Source organism: Acipenser ruthenus, chromosome 3 (genome assembly GCF_902713425.1).
Source record: "Acipenser ruthenus chromosome 3, fAciRut3.2 maternal haplotype, whole genome shotgun sequence".
NCBI classification, from domain to species: domain Eukaryota; kingdom Metazoa; phylum Chordata; class Actinopteri; order Acipenseriformes; family Acipenseridae; genus Acipenser; species Acipenser ruthenus.
Window position 1 is genome coordinate 41,754,976 of NC_081191.1, and position 18,168 is coordinate 41,773,143.

The following is an 18,168-nucleotide window of genomic DNA, read 5'->3' on the forward strand; positions in this document are numbered from 1 at the left end:
CTATGAAGTCCGAGAACCTGAAGAGTGGCTTTGGGAGCACCAGGATTTATCCCTTGAACCCTGATCGAGTGAGCAGCGAGGTGACGGAGAGTTACACGCCATACACTGAAGTGGCTGCTGGCAATGCTGATTCACTGGAGGATCTTACCATACAACTGCCCCTTCTCAAAGCCATGCCAGGGAGGAGCACACCTGACACCTCAGTTGTGTCTTCCCCAGCACAATCATGTTCATTACCCTTGCAGACATCTGCCAATGAGGAATCCATGTCCCAGATCATCCTGAGTGTAGAAACCATCCCTGGTTCCAACTTTCTAAACATTACTAACATTGAAGTGGCAAGTCGTCCACATGAGCAAATGTCAGCACCCCAGCCGTCAACTTCAGCACACTCAAGCTCGTCTGCCATTGACAAAGACACCATCAAGGATTTCTTTCTAAAACGAATCACACCACGCAACAAAGAAAACATCAAGAAGCAGAGAATCACAACCCTTAAATATGGGGAATCGGTGACATCTGCCAGACAACACATATTTTATGCCTCCAAGGGACAAAATTGAAGATGTGGAGAGAAGATTCATACTCTGCAAGGCAGAACTGGAGGGTGCTGGACCATTCTGCTTGAAGAACCATCATGAGATTGAAAGTCACTACAGAAATATGCTTAAAGCAATGAAATAGAGCATGTCAAGATGTAGCCTAGAATGGCAAGTCAATGCTAATAAAAGCTGCCACAAAAGCAGAGATGCTGTAGTGCAAATGATGATAAAGAATGACTGTATTCTAAATGATAGGTGACTTCAAAGTCTGCCTACTGTTAGACATATTGTGATATACTGTAGTTTTAAAGTTTGTTTAAAACAGTATAGTCCTTCACAGAAGGATGTAGAAAAACACAAAATGATTCGGAAACAGAAGTAAGGGATTGATTGAATTGAGAAAAGACGGACAAAACAAAAGTGGGCAAAATGGAATAGAATACTTGGTAGGCCAAGAATAATTAAAGCTTAATGTTACTCTACTGAACCTGTTATTTTGGGTCTATGTTTTAAAATGTAGGCTATCAAACTTTTTAGATTAACCTTGTGCTTTTTCACTGGTTTGGACTACACTAACATGTTATAAGATGTTGCATACCTGTGTTTTGTATGATGACCATTTGAAATGGTGTGGGCCGGTTGCATGATGAATTGAAATTACTTTTATGAATTGATTTTAACAGTTAACACTGTTTTCCTGTGAAGGAAATGTATTCAATAGACTTTTTAATGTTTTAGACCTATTAATTAATTAAAATAGATTTATTGACAAAAATCATGTAGTGGGCTTATTTGGAACATACATGGGCTTAAATGGTACACCAGGTACCCATTAAGCCCAGTCGGGACTTTTCACATTTTCACTAATATATCTTTATTTTTTATTTTGAAAATATAAAAATGGAGTAATATAACTTCACATGAGAGATTAATCTTTCATTTTCTCATCACTTCTCTTCCAGAAACCAGTGAATTATATCTTTAAAATGTCTCAACTTAGATTTTGGTGGGCTTAAAAGGTACATGTACCCTAGATTCTGTGCTTTTAAATTAGTTCCCCAAGTAGGGGAAAATGGGATGAGCCTTGATAGGCCAAATGGCCTTTTCTCATTCTCAAACCTTTCTTATGTTTTTATATTATATTTCATGGGAACCGCACGGCCCGTTGTGGTTTATACCTTACAACTATGATATGATTAAAATATATTTTACAAAGGCAGTTGAATCATTTGTAGTTATTGCATAATTTCCACCCAGTGCCTTGTTCTGATCATGCCCTACATTACCGTGTGAACAGTGATGAAGATTCAGGGTGTAAAATGATTTAAATGGAGTATGGTAGTTTCAAATTACCAGGGAAATTCAAATATATGCATTCTTGCCAACATACGGAAACTGTTCAGCGGGGCGCTCGTCCCCAGAAGGGGGGGGGGGGGGTTCGGGGGGGGGGTTATACGCATCATACACATGAGAGGGGTCATACGCAAAAAACACTCTATCATATAATAATAGACGTATCCCCTCAACTCAACACCGCCCGACCAGCATGACAGTAAACATAGACACAATGAAGCGTTCTTACCTTTGTATACCGGTAAGTTAGTGATCAGCAGATGTGTCAGCCACACGAAGAGCACAGCATGTGGTTTTCACTAAATCTACTGTGCAGAACAAATGAATTTTTTTCTATGTGTAAATATCGGGACTATCTTCCTATGCATTGGGACGTGGGACTGTCCCGACCATATAGGGATTGTTGGCATGTATGTATATGACAAATATGTATCAATAACAATATATAACAACACTGGTAAAGTAAAGCAGGTTACTGAATACAGAATAGCTAGGTGAATAAAGACGTGATTCAGTTATGCAGTTCATAAAGTTACAGAATGGCATCAATCAGAGAAAATATTCAAAGGGTTAAATCAAAAAATCAATTTATTTACTGTCTTAAGAGTAGCCCAGTCTGTAGTAATGTTATGTGAACCTGTTTATACTCATCAAACCAGTTCATTAGAAGTTAGTTGAGGATTATGTGCTTTAACAGTGGAGCAAGGAACAGTGTTGCAGTTGTCTGTGTTTCTCTGTATCTTCGCTGTTTCCAACTGCAATCACCAGCAGGAGCCTGTGAGATTGTTATTGTATCCAAGGTTGCAGGCTAGTGGTTTGAACACAAATTCACAGTTTCTCTAAGATGGGGCAGAGGTGATGAAACACAAAAGGCAGATAAACATTATTCCAATTAACTTCCCTTTAATTAAAGCTTGACATCAGCACTCTCCACTTTGTTAATGTTTTAGACATAGCGGCTCCAGTTTTCAACAACACCTCTTAAGACAGCCACTCAGCAAGAAGTACTTTGTGCTCAGACCTTAAATTTAGATTTGTTTACAAAACATGTGTGATACACTGCTCTAGATACTTTCTCAAACTCTGCATGTTTTTTTTATGATTTACAGAAACATTACCAACATATTTGAAACCTAGTTACTTTTTTCAAGGTGCAGGCAAAATCCAGATTTTTGGAGACCAATATACCTTACAGAACCATAGCCATCAAGGCAAACAGAAAATTATAGGAAAAGTTCACAGCTCTGGCAATCCCTTTTCTATTTCCCATTCATTTATTATGATAGCAAAGATCAAACAAACTATGATAATTGTCAGAAACGCTTATTATTACTTGCAAGGCATCTGCAAATTTGATATGGACAGTTATGCATAAACAATGATAATTTAGAAGAATTTATTCAGAAACAAAACTTGCTAAACAGTAGCAATGCCATCCCTATGAAAAACACCACATGAGACCCCCCACCCATCCCCCATGACCGTAGGCATCCATACTGAGTACCCACACCCAACGAATACAAATACATTTTGTCCTATCACGATTTTTTCTGTACTGCATAATGGAACATACTATTAACACGAACATTCTGGTAGAGATTTAAAGTCAAAGTTACTCCAAGTAAGTACAGTAATAGCAGTATTTATGTAAAACCAACGAAATTTGATCAGGAACTGAATATTTCTGTATGTGCTGAAGCCTCCCTAAAAGTGTTTTCTTTTACATTTTATATATTTATACCTTTTCATCCTTTTATTTTATTTGAACAGAAAGGTTTATTGGTACATGTAATCTTTTAAAAACACATTTGACTGTCATTTTAAATGTTCAGATGTTCTACTGTGATATTAAAGACAGCAGGTGGCAGTGTGGGATAGAATCAACCCACTGGTATGATCTGCAATTTAGCTAATAAATTCAAGAAGTCACAATATTATTAATAGTAGTAGTATTAGTATTCATGTAGCCTACCTTTAACTGAAAGCTCATCTTTGCCAATTGTTCTTTACTTGGTTTCCTTCACTGGCTATTTTATTTGTTTAAAGTACAATACTTGTACTAATTCAATCTGGCTTCATTTATCACTGCAGTTGTTGTTTTTAGTCTGCTTGATTATTTCAATATCAGTTTGATCATTTCAATATTTCACTGTTTCACTGGAGTTTAAATCGGATTTATTTATCTAGCTTCAACCCCAAATCCCTCTCGTGCTCACTATTTAAATCTAACGGCTGCAGAGCGCAGTCTAATAGTACAGCAGCCGACGTCAATTTCACTAAAATACATATACGTATCATCTATCCACATCTCTTTCTTGGCTGTAACAAATTATGAAAACTAGAGGACCTTATACAAAGCAACGTATCGAAGCTGTTTTAAAGACTGTTTTAATTAAACAAATACATAAATACAGTTTGATATTCATACAATTTATCTTAACTGTTGCTGGGTTGATTAATGTATACCCTACTGGATTAAAGCACGCTGTATTTGGTCGTACAGCACTCAACAATACCCCAAAGCTGTGCATCGAGACGTGGTTTATCCGCCGTCTGAATAAAATCGACTTCTTAAATACTTTATTTAATTTATCAAAACCTGCAATTCATTTTCACACTCAATATTAACGTTGAGCGATGTACAATAAGATGCTATACTGTAAAATGTAAACCTTTTTTTCTCAAAAAGAGACATGCTGACTCGTCGCTGAAAAAAACGAACGGATAAAATACATAAAACTCTGTTTCCCACTCACGGTAACCTAAGCGGTTTTGTTTACTAAACTGAACAAATAGCAGCAAATTAATTGTTTTCAAAAATCGTTTTCCATATCAAGCTAAGACATGTATTCTGTTTTGTTGAATTGTGGAAACAACTCTTTCAAAAACATTGTTTTGTAATATCCTTATTAATAGCGTTAAATTGGGTACTTTACCTATAAATTAGTTGTATTTTTTCTAAAGTAAATGATTGATTTTAACAAGGGTCGTCCGTCACAGTTTTAGTAACAGGACATAGACTCACATTCTATTGATATAGGCAATACGATTTGAGAGACCATGAGGGGTTTTAATATAAATCTGTGCCAGAAACACCAAGTAAAAATCAGGGAATCACTAACTATCTAATTTAGAGTAGTTTTTTTAAGATTCAATTGAGAAACATATATTTCCAGGTGGCATAATTTTAAAATGCATACATTTTATTTATTTATTAATCCCCTAATTCTGATTTGGTTTTGCCTACATACCCCATGATGCGTAACCCCCCGCCCTCCGTCCCCGCACGCATATTTTGCCCCTTACCCTCACGCACAATAGTCGTAGTTTGTTGTAATGCACACGTATTTACAGTACTAAAAAACAAACAAAAATGATGTTGAGATACATTGGATCTTAAAATGCATTTTTATGCATCAATTCCAGTGCCTCTTAGTATTTTTCACTAGAACCAGCATTATTGTATTCTTTTGTGATGCCCCCGCCGATGCTGTTGCAGCAGCTGCTGCTGCTTCTGCTGTTCCTGAGCTGCTGGCGTGGAGTCACTTCTAGCCCTACAGACGACAGTGTAGCGAGGACCGACCACGGGGATCAGGGCGAGCCGGGATTTGAAGAACAGCACCAGGATTCTTACAGTACGTTCGCTTCTGATTTCATCGAGTCCAGACACCTCAACAGTGTCTGGTCTTGATATATGTTTTGCTGTTGTATCATCCTTGTAAAAATACGTTTTTGAAAATACATAGAGCTGCCGAATTGTGTATTTTAACGGGCTTGCAAATTTAAAAAAAAATATGGTAATTAAATTATTCATATATATATATATATATATATATATATATATATATATATATATATATATATATATATATATATATATCAAGACTCCGTTTAGAGTTGTGCATATATAAGGAAACCGCGCGATGTCTTGCTAAGGACCTTCTCTGGAACGATCTATTGATTGTGTCAGAATCTGGGGGTATATGGAGTCTGTCCCTGTCTGTACTGCCGGCACTGTCTCTGTCACACTCCAGGAATTCAGAATCCACAAAATAATTTTGTGTACGTTTGCGAGACAGGAGATATTAGAAACACCTTTAATGCAATTCATATACAGTAAATGACAATGGGGATTGATTACCCAATGCGAATAATCTCTGGTAACCTGTGAGTTATTCACTGCTGATGCGAGTTTGACCTCGGCTATAGAATCAGCACCTTGGTCAGCAACAAGCTGCACTTTCTCTGCCATTGCTCATATAGGAGTATACATGTGTTCAAATGATTTCACTCCACGAGTTATAGATTTATTGAAGTTCTTGACTTATTTTTTGCTCCCTAAGCACATTTACTGATTATTATTATTATTATTATTATTATTATTATTATTATTATTATTAGAATTACTGTATTGTTGCTGTTGTTATTGGAATTCATTATTTTTGTGTCAGTATATGCTTACATAATTACATGTATATAAGAGACGCAAATGCACACTTCAGATAATTTCTCTAAAAAACAACTAAATGTATTTTTTAAAACATAATTCTAACTGTATTAGCACATCTGAACTGTGCATGAACCCCCTAAAATCGCATGTATTATTACTGACATCCTTTCAAACTGTTTAAACAAGCACCTGCAGCACATATAGTGCTCGGTGTATGCAGTATGCAGTAGTAGTGCATTACAGTACTATTGTAATGGTTTCACTGGCACATTCTGAACTGAAGTGTCTTCATTTTCACCTAACAGGCTATCCTTTCCCCACTGCGCCTCCTGTAGATCCTTTCGCCAGAATCAAAGTGAGTGACTGTGGGGTAACGAAGGGCTGCTTCAGGTAAGACCTTCCTATATTTTAATGGACACTAATATAAAACTACAGCCATTCATTTTTCCTGTGAGGATAAAAAAGACTTCAGGGACCATAAAAAGGAAAAGCCATATAATAGCTATATCTACAGGACGCATCAAGTGTACAAGGAGATAACAGTCTTCTGAGTGGCTAAAATCTGAGACAAAGTTGAGGATGTTTTACTAGCGAGGAAGACTTGTCTCTAAGTAGAGTAGAAGCCTTTTGGAAATGTTGGTCTAGTGGACTAAGTATGTTTAGCTTTATCCAACACTGTAATTGTGTCTGATATATTGGTTGCTTCTTGCAGGCTCCACATATCTTTCTGTTACTTCTCTTCCCTTTTTTCTTGTGCAGGTATGGGAAGCCAGGTTGTGATGCAGAGACCTGTGATTACTTCCTCAGCTACCGCAGGATCGGAGCCGATGTTGAGTTTGAGTTGAGTGCGGACACTGATGGTTGGGTGGCGGTCGGGTTTTCATCCGATAAGAAGATGGTGAGTAGGCTTCATTCGCGGGACATGTGTTTTTATGTTTAGCTGTGTTTTTGTTTGGTTCCAATTAAAGCACTAACGAGCTCCCGAGTGGCGCATCCGGTAAAGGCACTCCGCGTGGAGTGCAGGATGTGCCCTATAGCCTGGAGGTCACTGGTTTGGGTCCAGGCTATTCCAACTGTGGACGGGAGTTCATAGGGGGCAGCGAACAATTGGCCGAGTGCTGCCTGGGTGGGGAGGGTCTAGGTCAGCCAGGGTGTCCTCGGTTCACCGCGCACCAGCGACTCCTGTAGACTAGCCCGGCACCTGCTGGCCTGCCTGTAAGCTACCCGGAGCTGTGTGGTCCTCTGACGCTGTAGCTCCGAGGTGGTTGCATGGCGGGCCCGCAGAGTGAAAAGAAGTGGACGGCTGACGGCACACATTTCGGAGGACACGTGTGTCCATCTTCGTCCCTCCCGAGTCATAATTGGACATTTCAAATTGGGGAGAAAATAAGAAAAATAATTGTCGAATCCAATTTTTTTTTTTTAAAAAAGCACTAATGAGTCAATGCAAGTAGTCATTTTTTTCTTTTTTTATTCATTTTTTTCTGCAAAGTCATTAATTTTTTCTGAAAGGAAAAAAAAACATAATTAAATAATTAATTAATAAACAACTTTAGACTACAGCATGGGGTGTGTTGTAAAATTGGGTAAGAACCTGAATAAACATATTTTGACCTTGATTGGAAAAAAGGGTGGTCTTTATGATCTAAAATTTATTCTCAAAATCCAAGAACTGAACTTATAACCGAGTCATTTCGTAAGGGGGATGTGTTGGGTAAGATCTTGTTGCTCACCCCTTGACTCCAATATTTATAAGCCCCAACAGTAAATGCCTGAGTTTTGTTTGGTGGCAACTTAATTAAGTGCATTTATCCTTTCTTTGAGAAGCCAGCCCTTGGTTAGGAAAGAGGGAAGATCATTTAACCCAGCTATGCTCGTTCAGTTCCTAGTAGGTGATCTATCTTAAAACCTTGTCATATTGAGTCTTACAGGACCCCAATGATTCAGCTTCAACAACATGGCTAAGTAACCCATTCCATGCCCTTACCACTATCTGTGCCTGGTTGATCATTAACAGGGAGGCGATGATGTCATGGGGTGTGTCCACGATGACAATGGCAGGGTTCGGATCCATCATTTCTACAACGTGGGGCAGTGGGCCAAGGAGATTAAGAGGAACCCAGCACGGGATGAGGAGGGGATATTTGAAAACAACCGAGTGACCTGCAGGTTCAAGCGTCCGGTTTATGTTTCCCGGGAGGAGACTATTGTGGACCTGCACTTGAGCTGGTACTACCTGTTTGCATGGGGACCAGCCATTCAAGGTAAGGGAATGTTATGAGTACTAAGGCTAGATAAATAAAAATCATTCCATGAAGTGAGGGATTAGTTTCTTATTGTTGTCACATTACCAGCAGAGGACACTGAAGTATGCTATAGGGTTGTATGATAATGACATGTTCAATTAGTGATTATTGGCTAAATATTATCAGATAATCACAATAATCTTTAATCACGTTTTAACTCCCATTAGTTGCTAAATTCTTTCGAGTTAGTAGTTATTTCTCACACATTCTTTTTTTCTGCTTTTCACTTCTTGTTGTTTTCTTTTGAAAATAAAGCCATACTACGGTTTTCAACCCACAATAGTGGGATGAATTATAGTAATTCTCTGATGCCTAAATACAATTAACTATGTCTTTATGGATAAATCCACTTTCTACAGGAGAGTGGAACATCTCGATAGCAGTGAGTTTTTTGCTAGTTTTGACTGTCAGAAAGATGTTACAATCTTACAATCATTATTAATATTTTAAATATTTTTTAGCACAAGAAATAAAGACTAAGCAGATTATCGATAATACCATGATAACTGATTAATGCTTGAAATTTAATTAGCTACTAAAAACATCTTCTTGCAAGACTAAAAGCTACATGGTTATGTGTTATCTATGGCATGTTCATAGCCAATTTCAAGTATCTTGTAAATAGTTATTAAAAGATTTAGCACAGGTCAACAATGGAACAAGATTCCTGTGTCTCAGCTTGTCTCCCTCTAAACTGCTGTCTGTTTTGCAGAAACCTTGTCATTTAAAAGCTAGACTCAATGCAAAGCCTTGCACACATTATAGTTAACAGCCAACTCCAAATCCATTGTTTAAAACACTGTCCTGACTCCAGCAACTCTGCAAGCTCACTCATTAACTCTTAAAGCACTAAGTATATTTGCAAAAAGACTACTGAATCCCATTAAATAGTTAAAATAGTTTGATGTGGTAAACTTACTTTCTAATCACCCTGTATATAATATCCCATCTGTTATTTTTTGTGAATAAAGCACCCATTAAGTTTTGTATTGTTCTTTTTCTGCCTCTATGTCACGCTTGCCTGATGCAGGATCAATCACTCGGCACGACATTGATGCCCCGCCTGTGTCAGATCACATGATCAGTATCTATAACTACGAGGATGTCTTCATGCCCTCAGCAGCCTATCAGACATTCTCCTCTCCCTTCTGTTTGCTCCTCATCGTCGCACTGACTTTTTACTTACTGATGGGGACTCCGTAACCCGGGACGTGCACAGGAACAATTAAGAAACAGAATAATCATTTTTAAAGACTGGTGACTGGGAATCACTGGCAGCAAATCGATCGGAACTGTGCCATTTACTATTACACGGGAAGAAACTGTCAGGTAATTGAGCAAATGATTGTAGTGCCACCATCTAACCAAAACACTCAAAATCCATTTGTGAAAATAGCTTCTTATTAGGCTGAGCCATTCTCTAAGGTGATGTATGTTTACGTTGTTCTACAATGTTCTTATGATGTTCATTCTGCAGTGTTATTACAAGGGATTTACAAGATACCCGTAACTGATAGTCTGTATTGTCTTTAGGAAGTATTTATTGGCAGGTATCCAATACATCCATTCACAACGTGTTGATTCCAAAACGAAAAAAGTTATCTCCCTCACGTTTACAATTGACAATTTACGGCCTCAGTATGCCAGTATAAATCCAATCATGCATCCATGCGTCTAAGAAGAAAAAACGATCCTGTGCGTTCCCTATTGCACCTTGCACACTGAGTCCGTAATTGTCGTACGACGGTGATGTGTCAATTTTGGAATTGAAACAAGTTCGATTTGATCCGATTTGACATATGTTAAAAATTACACTGACCAATGAAAAACGACTGGGAAGACAAGTGGATTCTTGCAGTTCCTGTTTTTGTGTTCAACATGGCTCTAAGCGAAGCTTATTCTCTGTGTAGCCGACCACGAAGAACTGTATAATAAAGCACATAAAGAATACAAGGACACCTAAAAAAATGAAAACATATGGCAAGCTACTGCGGTGGAGCTGGGCATGGAATTTTTGGCTCCAACCACAGAGAGTAGACTGTAACTTTTTAGAGTGAAATATAGTCATATCGGTTTGTATCGCTATGACAAAATATGCTTTTGTGTAGCCCTACAGAATTGTAGAACAGTTTAAATTGTGACATTAGGGCTGTTTTTCCGAATAACCTTTTTATTATGTTGTCCAATTGGAGCTCCTGTATCAGCCTGTGATACTCCCCCAGTTCTTTCCGCTTCTTTAATATTGGGTGCATCCAATAAATTGCCTTTTTTTGCGTTTTTGGCTTTGACTCCACAGGTAATAGATCTTCATCATCGCTGCTGGAGCTGGTTGAAGGTAACTCTGCCATTTTTTTTTTCCTTGTGTGGTTTTAACGCATCCAATGTTCAATCAACTTGACGGACGATTTTTCGGATGTGCGTAATGGCCTTAACACTAAAAATGCCAGCACCCCGGATGAGAGAAATTATACCCCAAGCAGCTTTTAAAACACTCAGCGCATTAGTTAATTCTCATTGACTGAAATCAAAATCTTATGAATGGATTTATTGGATACCTGCCATTAAATACTTAAAGACAATACTGAGTATGACTAACAAATATTCTGCACACCCATAATTATTACAGTAGTTTTATACATGTGGGCCAGAGTTGAATGTGCCAATTATACTTGTTCCAATAGGTATGTCAGCCCTTGTGATGTTATGGTGAAGATCAGTGTAGTCGTTTGCCCACATGTATCATACAGTGTTCTCGAGACTGAAACAATAATCAGTCAATAGACTTCTTCATACTGGGATTATATACTCTTGAATACCCAACTGAAATAGAATGTTTTGAGTTAAATGTTGATTATAACCACGCTAATTATCTATGCGTGTGTGTATGTGTGTGTGTGTGTGTGTGTGTGTGTGTGTGTGTGTGTAAGGATATTCTTATGATTTTTAATGCTACTGAGATTATGTAAAATAAAAAACTCAGTAATTCCTTCAGAAGCAGGTTGTAAATGAAAACAACTGCACTGTAAAAGTGCACTGAATGGTGATCAAATGGCTGCATATTGAACTGGCTATAATGACTTTCTAGAAAGACCTTGGATGCTGGAAAGACCATGTCAGCCTGCCGATCAATATGTAAGGAAGGCTATGTGAAAGAGCTGTTTAAAAAATGGTTATATTACAGTACTGCTGTATTTTTAGGTTCAAATTGTTAGTGTGCATAGAGCAGAGCAAATCCGATAGGGGGTGCAAAAAAGGAATACTATAAAGCCATAAATATTTGCCAGCCTTTTATTATGCGTTTTTCCCGTATGAAAAAAAAAAAAAACTACAAACATTTTTGGCACGAATATCAAATTCCATTAACAATACATACTTAGTATATTGCAAGAGATCGGTAACATTTCTGGAACAAAATAGGTTTTATGGCTGTGATTCGCCAAATATTTTGGTTGCAAATATTTATGGCTTTACAGTATATAAGTACAACCATTATTTTAATATACATAGATCTATAGTAGGATTTTGGCATAACAGACCCAGTGGCCAAATATTGTAACTGCTGTTGAAAAAGACTGCATACAGTGCCCCCGGTGTCTGCATGTTGAAATAGCAACAAAGATGTTAAAGGGAACGCCAGAGCCACATTTTTTGCACACATCTAAATTGTTATATTCTACAGATCTGTGGTTATATGCAATAAAATAAATGTTTTTAGAATTGAATTACTAGACTGAGCGATATCTGCATTTGTGTTATATTAAGAAATGACAAATATATTTTTTTCAATTAATTCTGGCAATCTGTGTAAAATCACAGAGACAACATGAGTAAGGAGTAGTACAATTGCACAATCATTTGAATCACTTTATGATAAGAAATAATTTACATTACAATGGTTATGGCTTTCTGAAGCCAAACCGAAACCAACATTTGCATAAAATTCCAAACCGCGCGATACAGGCAAAAGATAAATCCGAACTCAAACTAAAACTGAAAGAAAGCATTGGCAGTCTCAGCACTAGACCGACAGAATTTTCATCGCACACGTCACTGCATGTAAATAGACATCCCTTAATAATTTTCATATGATAACAAAAGTTATGACAAAAGTTACAAGATTGATTCTGACAGCTTTCAGTGGGGATAACCATGGCTTCATTCAGTACGTAGTCTGGGTGCTCAGATGTCTTGAGCTGTTTTCTTTTCAGGTCTGTTAAACGGTTTGCTGATGAGAAGTAATGATACTAGTAATAGCAGACATAGGCAAACACTCAGCCTGCGGATCCTAACCTAAACCTTTTGTTAAAAACATGCATCCTAAGAAATGAAAGGCTGAAGATGAAAGTTTTTGAGTTAAAAAAAAAGTTGCTGAGTGTCAAGTCTGATAAGTTACTCTGTGTAGACCTAATAATAAATTAAGTAATTATGCTAAACTGACTAAAACAACCAATCGCAAAAGTACTGAAAGAAAATAAAATGTTAGTTGAGGTCCTGAGCCATTGTGAAACTGGGATAAACAGTACATTGGGCCAAGCTGCAAAACAAGCAAAAGGGATACTGTGGACAAATATCTGGGACCTGCTTTAAATGAGATGTTTCTATGAGCGAGTCCGTTTTTATTAAGGTAGCTTAATTTGTGCATGTATTGAAATTAGTTGAATTTGTCTGATTACCTCGTTAATGCATATTGATTTAATTCAAGTGAAGGGCCTTATCCATAGAGTATTAATGCCATAATAAACTAGCTTACTAAACGAGAAATAATGGGAATATTAATATTTGTAGGGCGGCTGGCAGCAGGCCTGAGTTCTAGCTTTATTTTTTGCTTACATAAATCTAGGTGATATTTTAAATTAGAAGCGTTTCTAATAGCGAAACTGTTTTAAAATGCTGTCAAACCTTGAAGCGAACATATTGATTAAATAATTGCAATTTCGAAAACCATGAGCTGCTGTTCCCCAATATCTTGGCTATATTATGGGTAATGGCTGGGTGAAGGCGATTGCCTCCAAAGTCCAGGCATTGGTAGAGACGGCGATCCCAAGAACCAAGTCACAGGTGAGATCACTATTGGGGTTAGCCAGCTGTTATCGCCACTTTATCCCTGAGTATGCCACCATAGTCAACCTCATAGTGGATCTCACCCAGAAGACTGCTCCAAAAATAGTTAAATGGCCAGTGCAGTGTCAGGAGCTCCCGTTCTGATTTCACCAGATTTCAGCAAAGAGTTCATCCTTCATACTGACGTGTCCCAGATTAGTCTGGGGGCTGTCCAGTCCCAAGAAGTTGACAGAGTGGAACACCCTATTATTTAGTTGAGCAAAAAAATGGCTCTAGGGAGATTAACTACATCATTGAGAAGGAGTGTTTAGCCATCGAATGGGCTACTCATGATCTTCGCTATTACTTGTTGGGGCGTTCTTTCTCTCCTGTCATTGATCATGCTCCTTTGAGGTGGTTACACACGATGAAGGACAACGCTCGGATAACTCAGTGATACCTGGCATTGCAGCCCTTCCACTATACTGTGAAACATTGTGCGGGTAAGGAGCATCAAAACACTGATTTTTTTTCAGGGGAGAGAGGACCATTGGGGAATGTAGAGTTGGCCGAGTGTTCCTTCAGTATTACTCTGAGGGGTGAGATGTGTGATAGAGAGAGAAAGAATCAGAGCTGTAAATTTCCCTCCCGACCACAAACGGCGCTGTGTAAGGTTGGTGGTACACTTCCCCATAGACGAGTTGGCTTGATGATGGGCAGAAACAGGAAGTCGTCCATCTTGGAGGAAGCGCGCATCTGCGCGTATGCGAAACGATTCCCATGCGATCAGCTGCTGGCCAGACAGCGATTGGATAACCAGTGGCGCCGGGCTGATTGCACGGAGGTGTTGGGTTGTACAGAGGGGATGCAGCTACCTGAGAATGTAACATACGGCCGCAGCGTTGTTTGTTTCCTTTGTTACGTGTCTGTGTTTTTGTCTGTATTGCAGAGGAGGAGTAAAGGCAGGAGCTGTTGCCACAGAGCCAGCACAAATATCTGAACACATCCCTCACTGCACAAGCACTGACGCTGATCACCCCATACACACCCTCTGTCACTTCGCTCCTTTGACTTTACTTTCTATTCCCAGGACCATGCACTCAAGGTGACAGGCTTTCAGTTTGTATCCTCTGAGACCATTATCTAGAACCCCTACCCCACTCTGTCAAGTTCAATGGACATTTTCAAATGCAGAATAGACACACTTTTTTAAAATCCCATTCCCCTTTAAAAAAAGTTTCAGCTGTGAAAGGTGCTAAATAAGTAGAAGATTTCTGTTGTTGCCATATTGCAGAAAACTGTCAACTCTTTGTAATATCAATAAGAATATCTCTTCAAAACAGTGATTCCTCAGGAAGTAACTAAAGGAAATTAACTTGTGTGATTTGTAGCTGCTTAAGGCATTTGCAGAACATGGACCACATTCTCAAAGCTATTTACTCTGAATTGTCATTAGGGGAAAACACGCTGACAATATTCTACATAGAATAATAACCAATTTATCAGCTGCTCACAAGCCCCTAAATTAAATTAAATGAACTATCAATGTCCGAGTTGTTTCTTTCTGTTTATTTGGTACTTTTTCTTTTTAGACGTGCTAATGACAATTTGGGGTCAGTAGCTTTGAGAATCTAATCCAATGTCTTGGTATAAAAAGGGAGTACAAAGTGTTTGCTGAGTTTGTTGTCAAGTGAGAGCTGAGGAGCGGTCAGTTCCAGTGAGGGTGGGATAGCAGAATGCTGTGAAGCTGTGGTAGGTCACACTGGCCTAGCTGGGTTCCTGTTCTAAAAGTAATGCTGGTAGCTTCCTCCACAGCTGCACCTCGTGGCACAGGGATGCATGCTGGCTTGCATGTGCCCTGTAGTGAAGAGATATTAATTAGAAGAGCAATAACTGGATTGAAAACTTTCTATGTACTATGCTTTACGCTACTGCATATCATTTCTGGTGTTGCATTTTGATTCCTTTTTAGTTTTGAAAATAAATTAATGAATACACTATATTCATTTTATTAAGTTGTTTCACAAAATCGTACTTGCCTTGAAACATGAATGACATAAACTACTCTATGGATTTAAAAGTTTGACATAAATTAAATTTAAATTTAATTTACAATGGTGCGGTCCAGGCATTACACATATTTATATTGTAAATTTTCCTTGCCATACAGTACATTGTTAACACTGTCTATGCTTTTATTGTGATTTACATAACTTTGCTATGTTGTACCATGGTAGACCACATTAAACATTAGATGGTAAGTAGCTTCCAGTGTCATTTTTAATTTCTTACATTTTATAGTGTGGTGTTTGCATTCATTCTGAGATGTTCTTAGTTATGTTTCTCCAGTATTGTTTATAATGTTTCATTAAGTCTGCCTTTACCTGGCTGGAGAATCTTTACCCAAGTGCTGTGACTGAACAGACTTGCTTATTCCATTGAAATGAAGTGAATATGGGACCTTTCAACTCTGCCAGCCCCACCTGCTCTGAGAGTAGGTGAGGCACAGGATTTTCCAGAGAAGCTGAAAGCAGCTTAAGCCAAATAAAAGCAGTTTAAGAGAAAATTGATAATAACTCAATAATAGTAAGGGAAACATGAAAATAAATTCAAATGAGATTTGAAGCTATTAACTCTTTAATAAGACTGGGACTAAACTGTATTTATTGGAAGTACTAGTGGCTTCAAGGTAATGTTGCTCCCCCAAAACAAGTTTAAGCACATAGGATACGCGCAAAGTGATTTGCGGCTGCAAAACCCCCATAATGCGGCTGTAAATCATGTTTAGCAGCTGTAAAGTCTGATTTTAGCGGCCGCTAAAAATACGGTTTATGTAAAGAATGGTGTTCACCTGGCGTTCTGCACCCGCTATTAAATTTGCACTTTGCCAACATTAATCTGTTGAAATAATATTGGAAGGAAGCGAAAATGGATGGAGACACATATGGATCACATTAGTTTACTATAAAGCTACGTCTTAGTTGGTGCTTATCTTGGCGAAAGCCGAGTTCAAATCAGCATGATGTTTTAACATCTATTCTTGTGTAATGGAAATCAAAGGCATTCAAATGAAGAAATGAGCATGGAATTGGGCTGGATCTGGATACTAAGCGGGCGCAAACATTATAATGTGATGTAAGGATTTTGCCTTGCACTTAGGCAATTGCTTAGCCTCCAAAACCAAATATCTGAATTGAGGGATGAACTAGACCCCAGCGTCAGGGAGCGCTATTCCAGTACATGTGAATGTGCTGTGTTCTCTGCACTACTTAGCCTCTGGATCCTTTCAGACCACAGTTGGAATGTCTGGAATAGCCTGATCCACCTTTTTCAGAGTGCTAGGCAAATTTCGGGATGTCATGCTGAAAAGGGCAGGCCAATATATATAATTTCCTAAGGATACTAGCACAACTGATGTTGGTTGAGGCTTTTCCACTCTCACTTCTTTTCCATGAGCAAAGAGGGCTTTGCTGCTCTTCCTGTGACATTTATTTATTATTTGGTTTGTATTTTCATGCTCCACAAATGTCATACAGCACCTTCTGCTCTCTGTACTCCTAACTCTGTCACCTCTGGGCTGCAAGTGCGGGCACTAAATAGACCGATGTGCTCATTGAGGCCCTCATTATCATAACTGCAGATCATTATTTGTGCATTTTTAGATACTGTAGCCATCAATGCCACCATGAATTACAATCTTCCAACGACCTGTATAGGGAAAATAGGAGGTATCTCTGTTTGTGTTCATATTTTTCATTATGCTTTATAAGTTTTACTGCTGAATTAACTTATGATTTCCATTTTTGTGCCAAAGAAGAACCTTAAAAAAATTAAAGATAATCATTATAATTAAATATAGACCAAACCTACATAGTTTATAAATATGTGTCTTTCTTTTTAATATAACATAACCTACAGAATACAGATTTTTTTGTTTTATTAAATACACATTGAAAGAGACTATATAGAATGCATTATAAATTAGAATCAATACTTAAATACATTTATCCAAATAATACATTATACATACTATAACGTCTTTTTTCTGTCCATAAACACATAGCTAACCTTATCAAATAAACCGAACTTCTGCTACGACATGACTACATTAAACAGTACAGTACTATGGTGATTTATTATATGACAAAGTATTAGCAATTTATTAATTAAGTCCATCCAAATATTCAGATAAAAGTAAGATAATGTAAGTGATAAGGCCAAGGATTATAAATACTGAAATAAAAACTGTAAAAATGTGTTACTCAATATGTTTTACTTGTTTAATATACTGAACTCATGTATTTACTTTCTGTATTAACATTTTATAAGGTACAAATGACAATATCAAAACAGAGTATTATAATTACACATGCACCGTAGAATGACAACGTTTGCGAGTACACCAGATAGGTAAAGAAAGATACATGTACATTTACCTCGATACACACCTGCAGTGTCGGCGCTAGGATTTACTGTG

General features: G+C 37.9%; 1 protein-coding gene across 2 annotated transcripts; it reads left to right on the forward strand.

Annotated features, from left to right (window-relative positions):
• The first annotated feature begins 5,188 nt into the window (after positions 1-5,188).
• Positions 5,189-12,373, forward strand: LOC117435458 (DOMON domain-containing protein FRRS1L-like). Of its 2 annotated transcripts, none has more exons than XM_034058614.3 (5): positions 5,189-5,530; positions 6,651-6,735; positions 7,105-7,243; positions 8,363-8,609; positions 9,682-12,373. In XM_034058614.3, the coding sequence occupies exons 1-5, from the start codon at positions 5,371-5,373 to the stop codon at positions 9,852-9,854; spliced, it is 804 nt and encodes a 267-aa protein (XP_033914505.1). In that variant the 5' UTR covers positions 5,189-5,370; the 3' UTR covers positions 9,855-12,373. The 2 variants fall into 2 exon arrangements, with proteins under 2 accessions (XP_033914505.1, XP_033914506.1); XM_034058615.3 differs by having other exon boundaries at positions 6,681-6,735.
• The last annotated feature ends 5,795 nt before the right edge of the window (positions 12,374-18,168 follow it).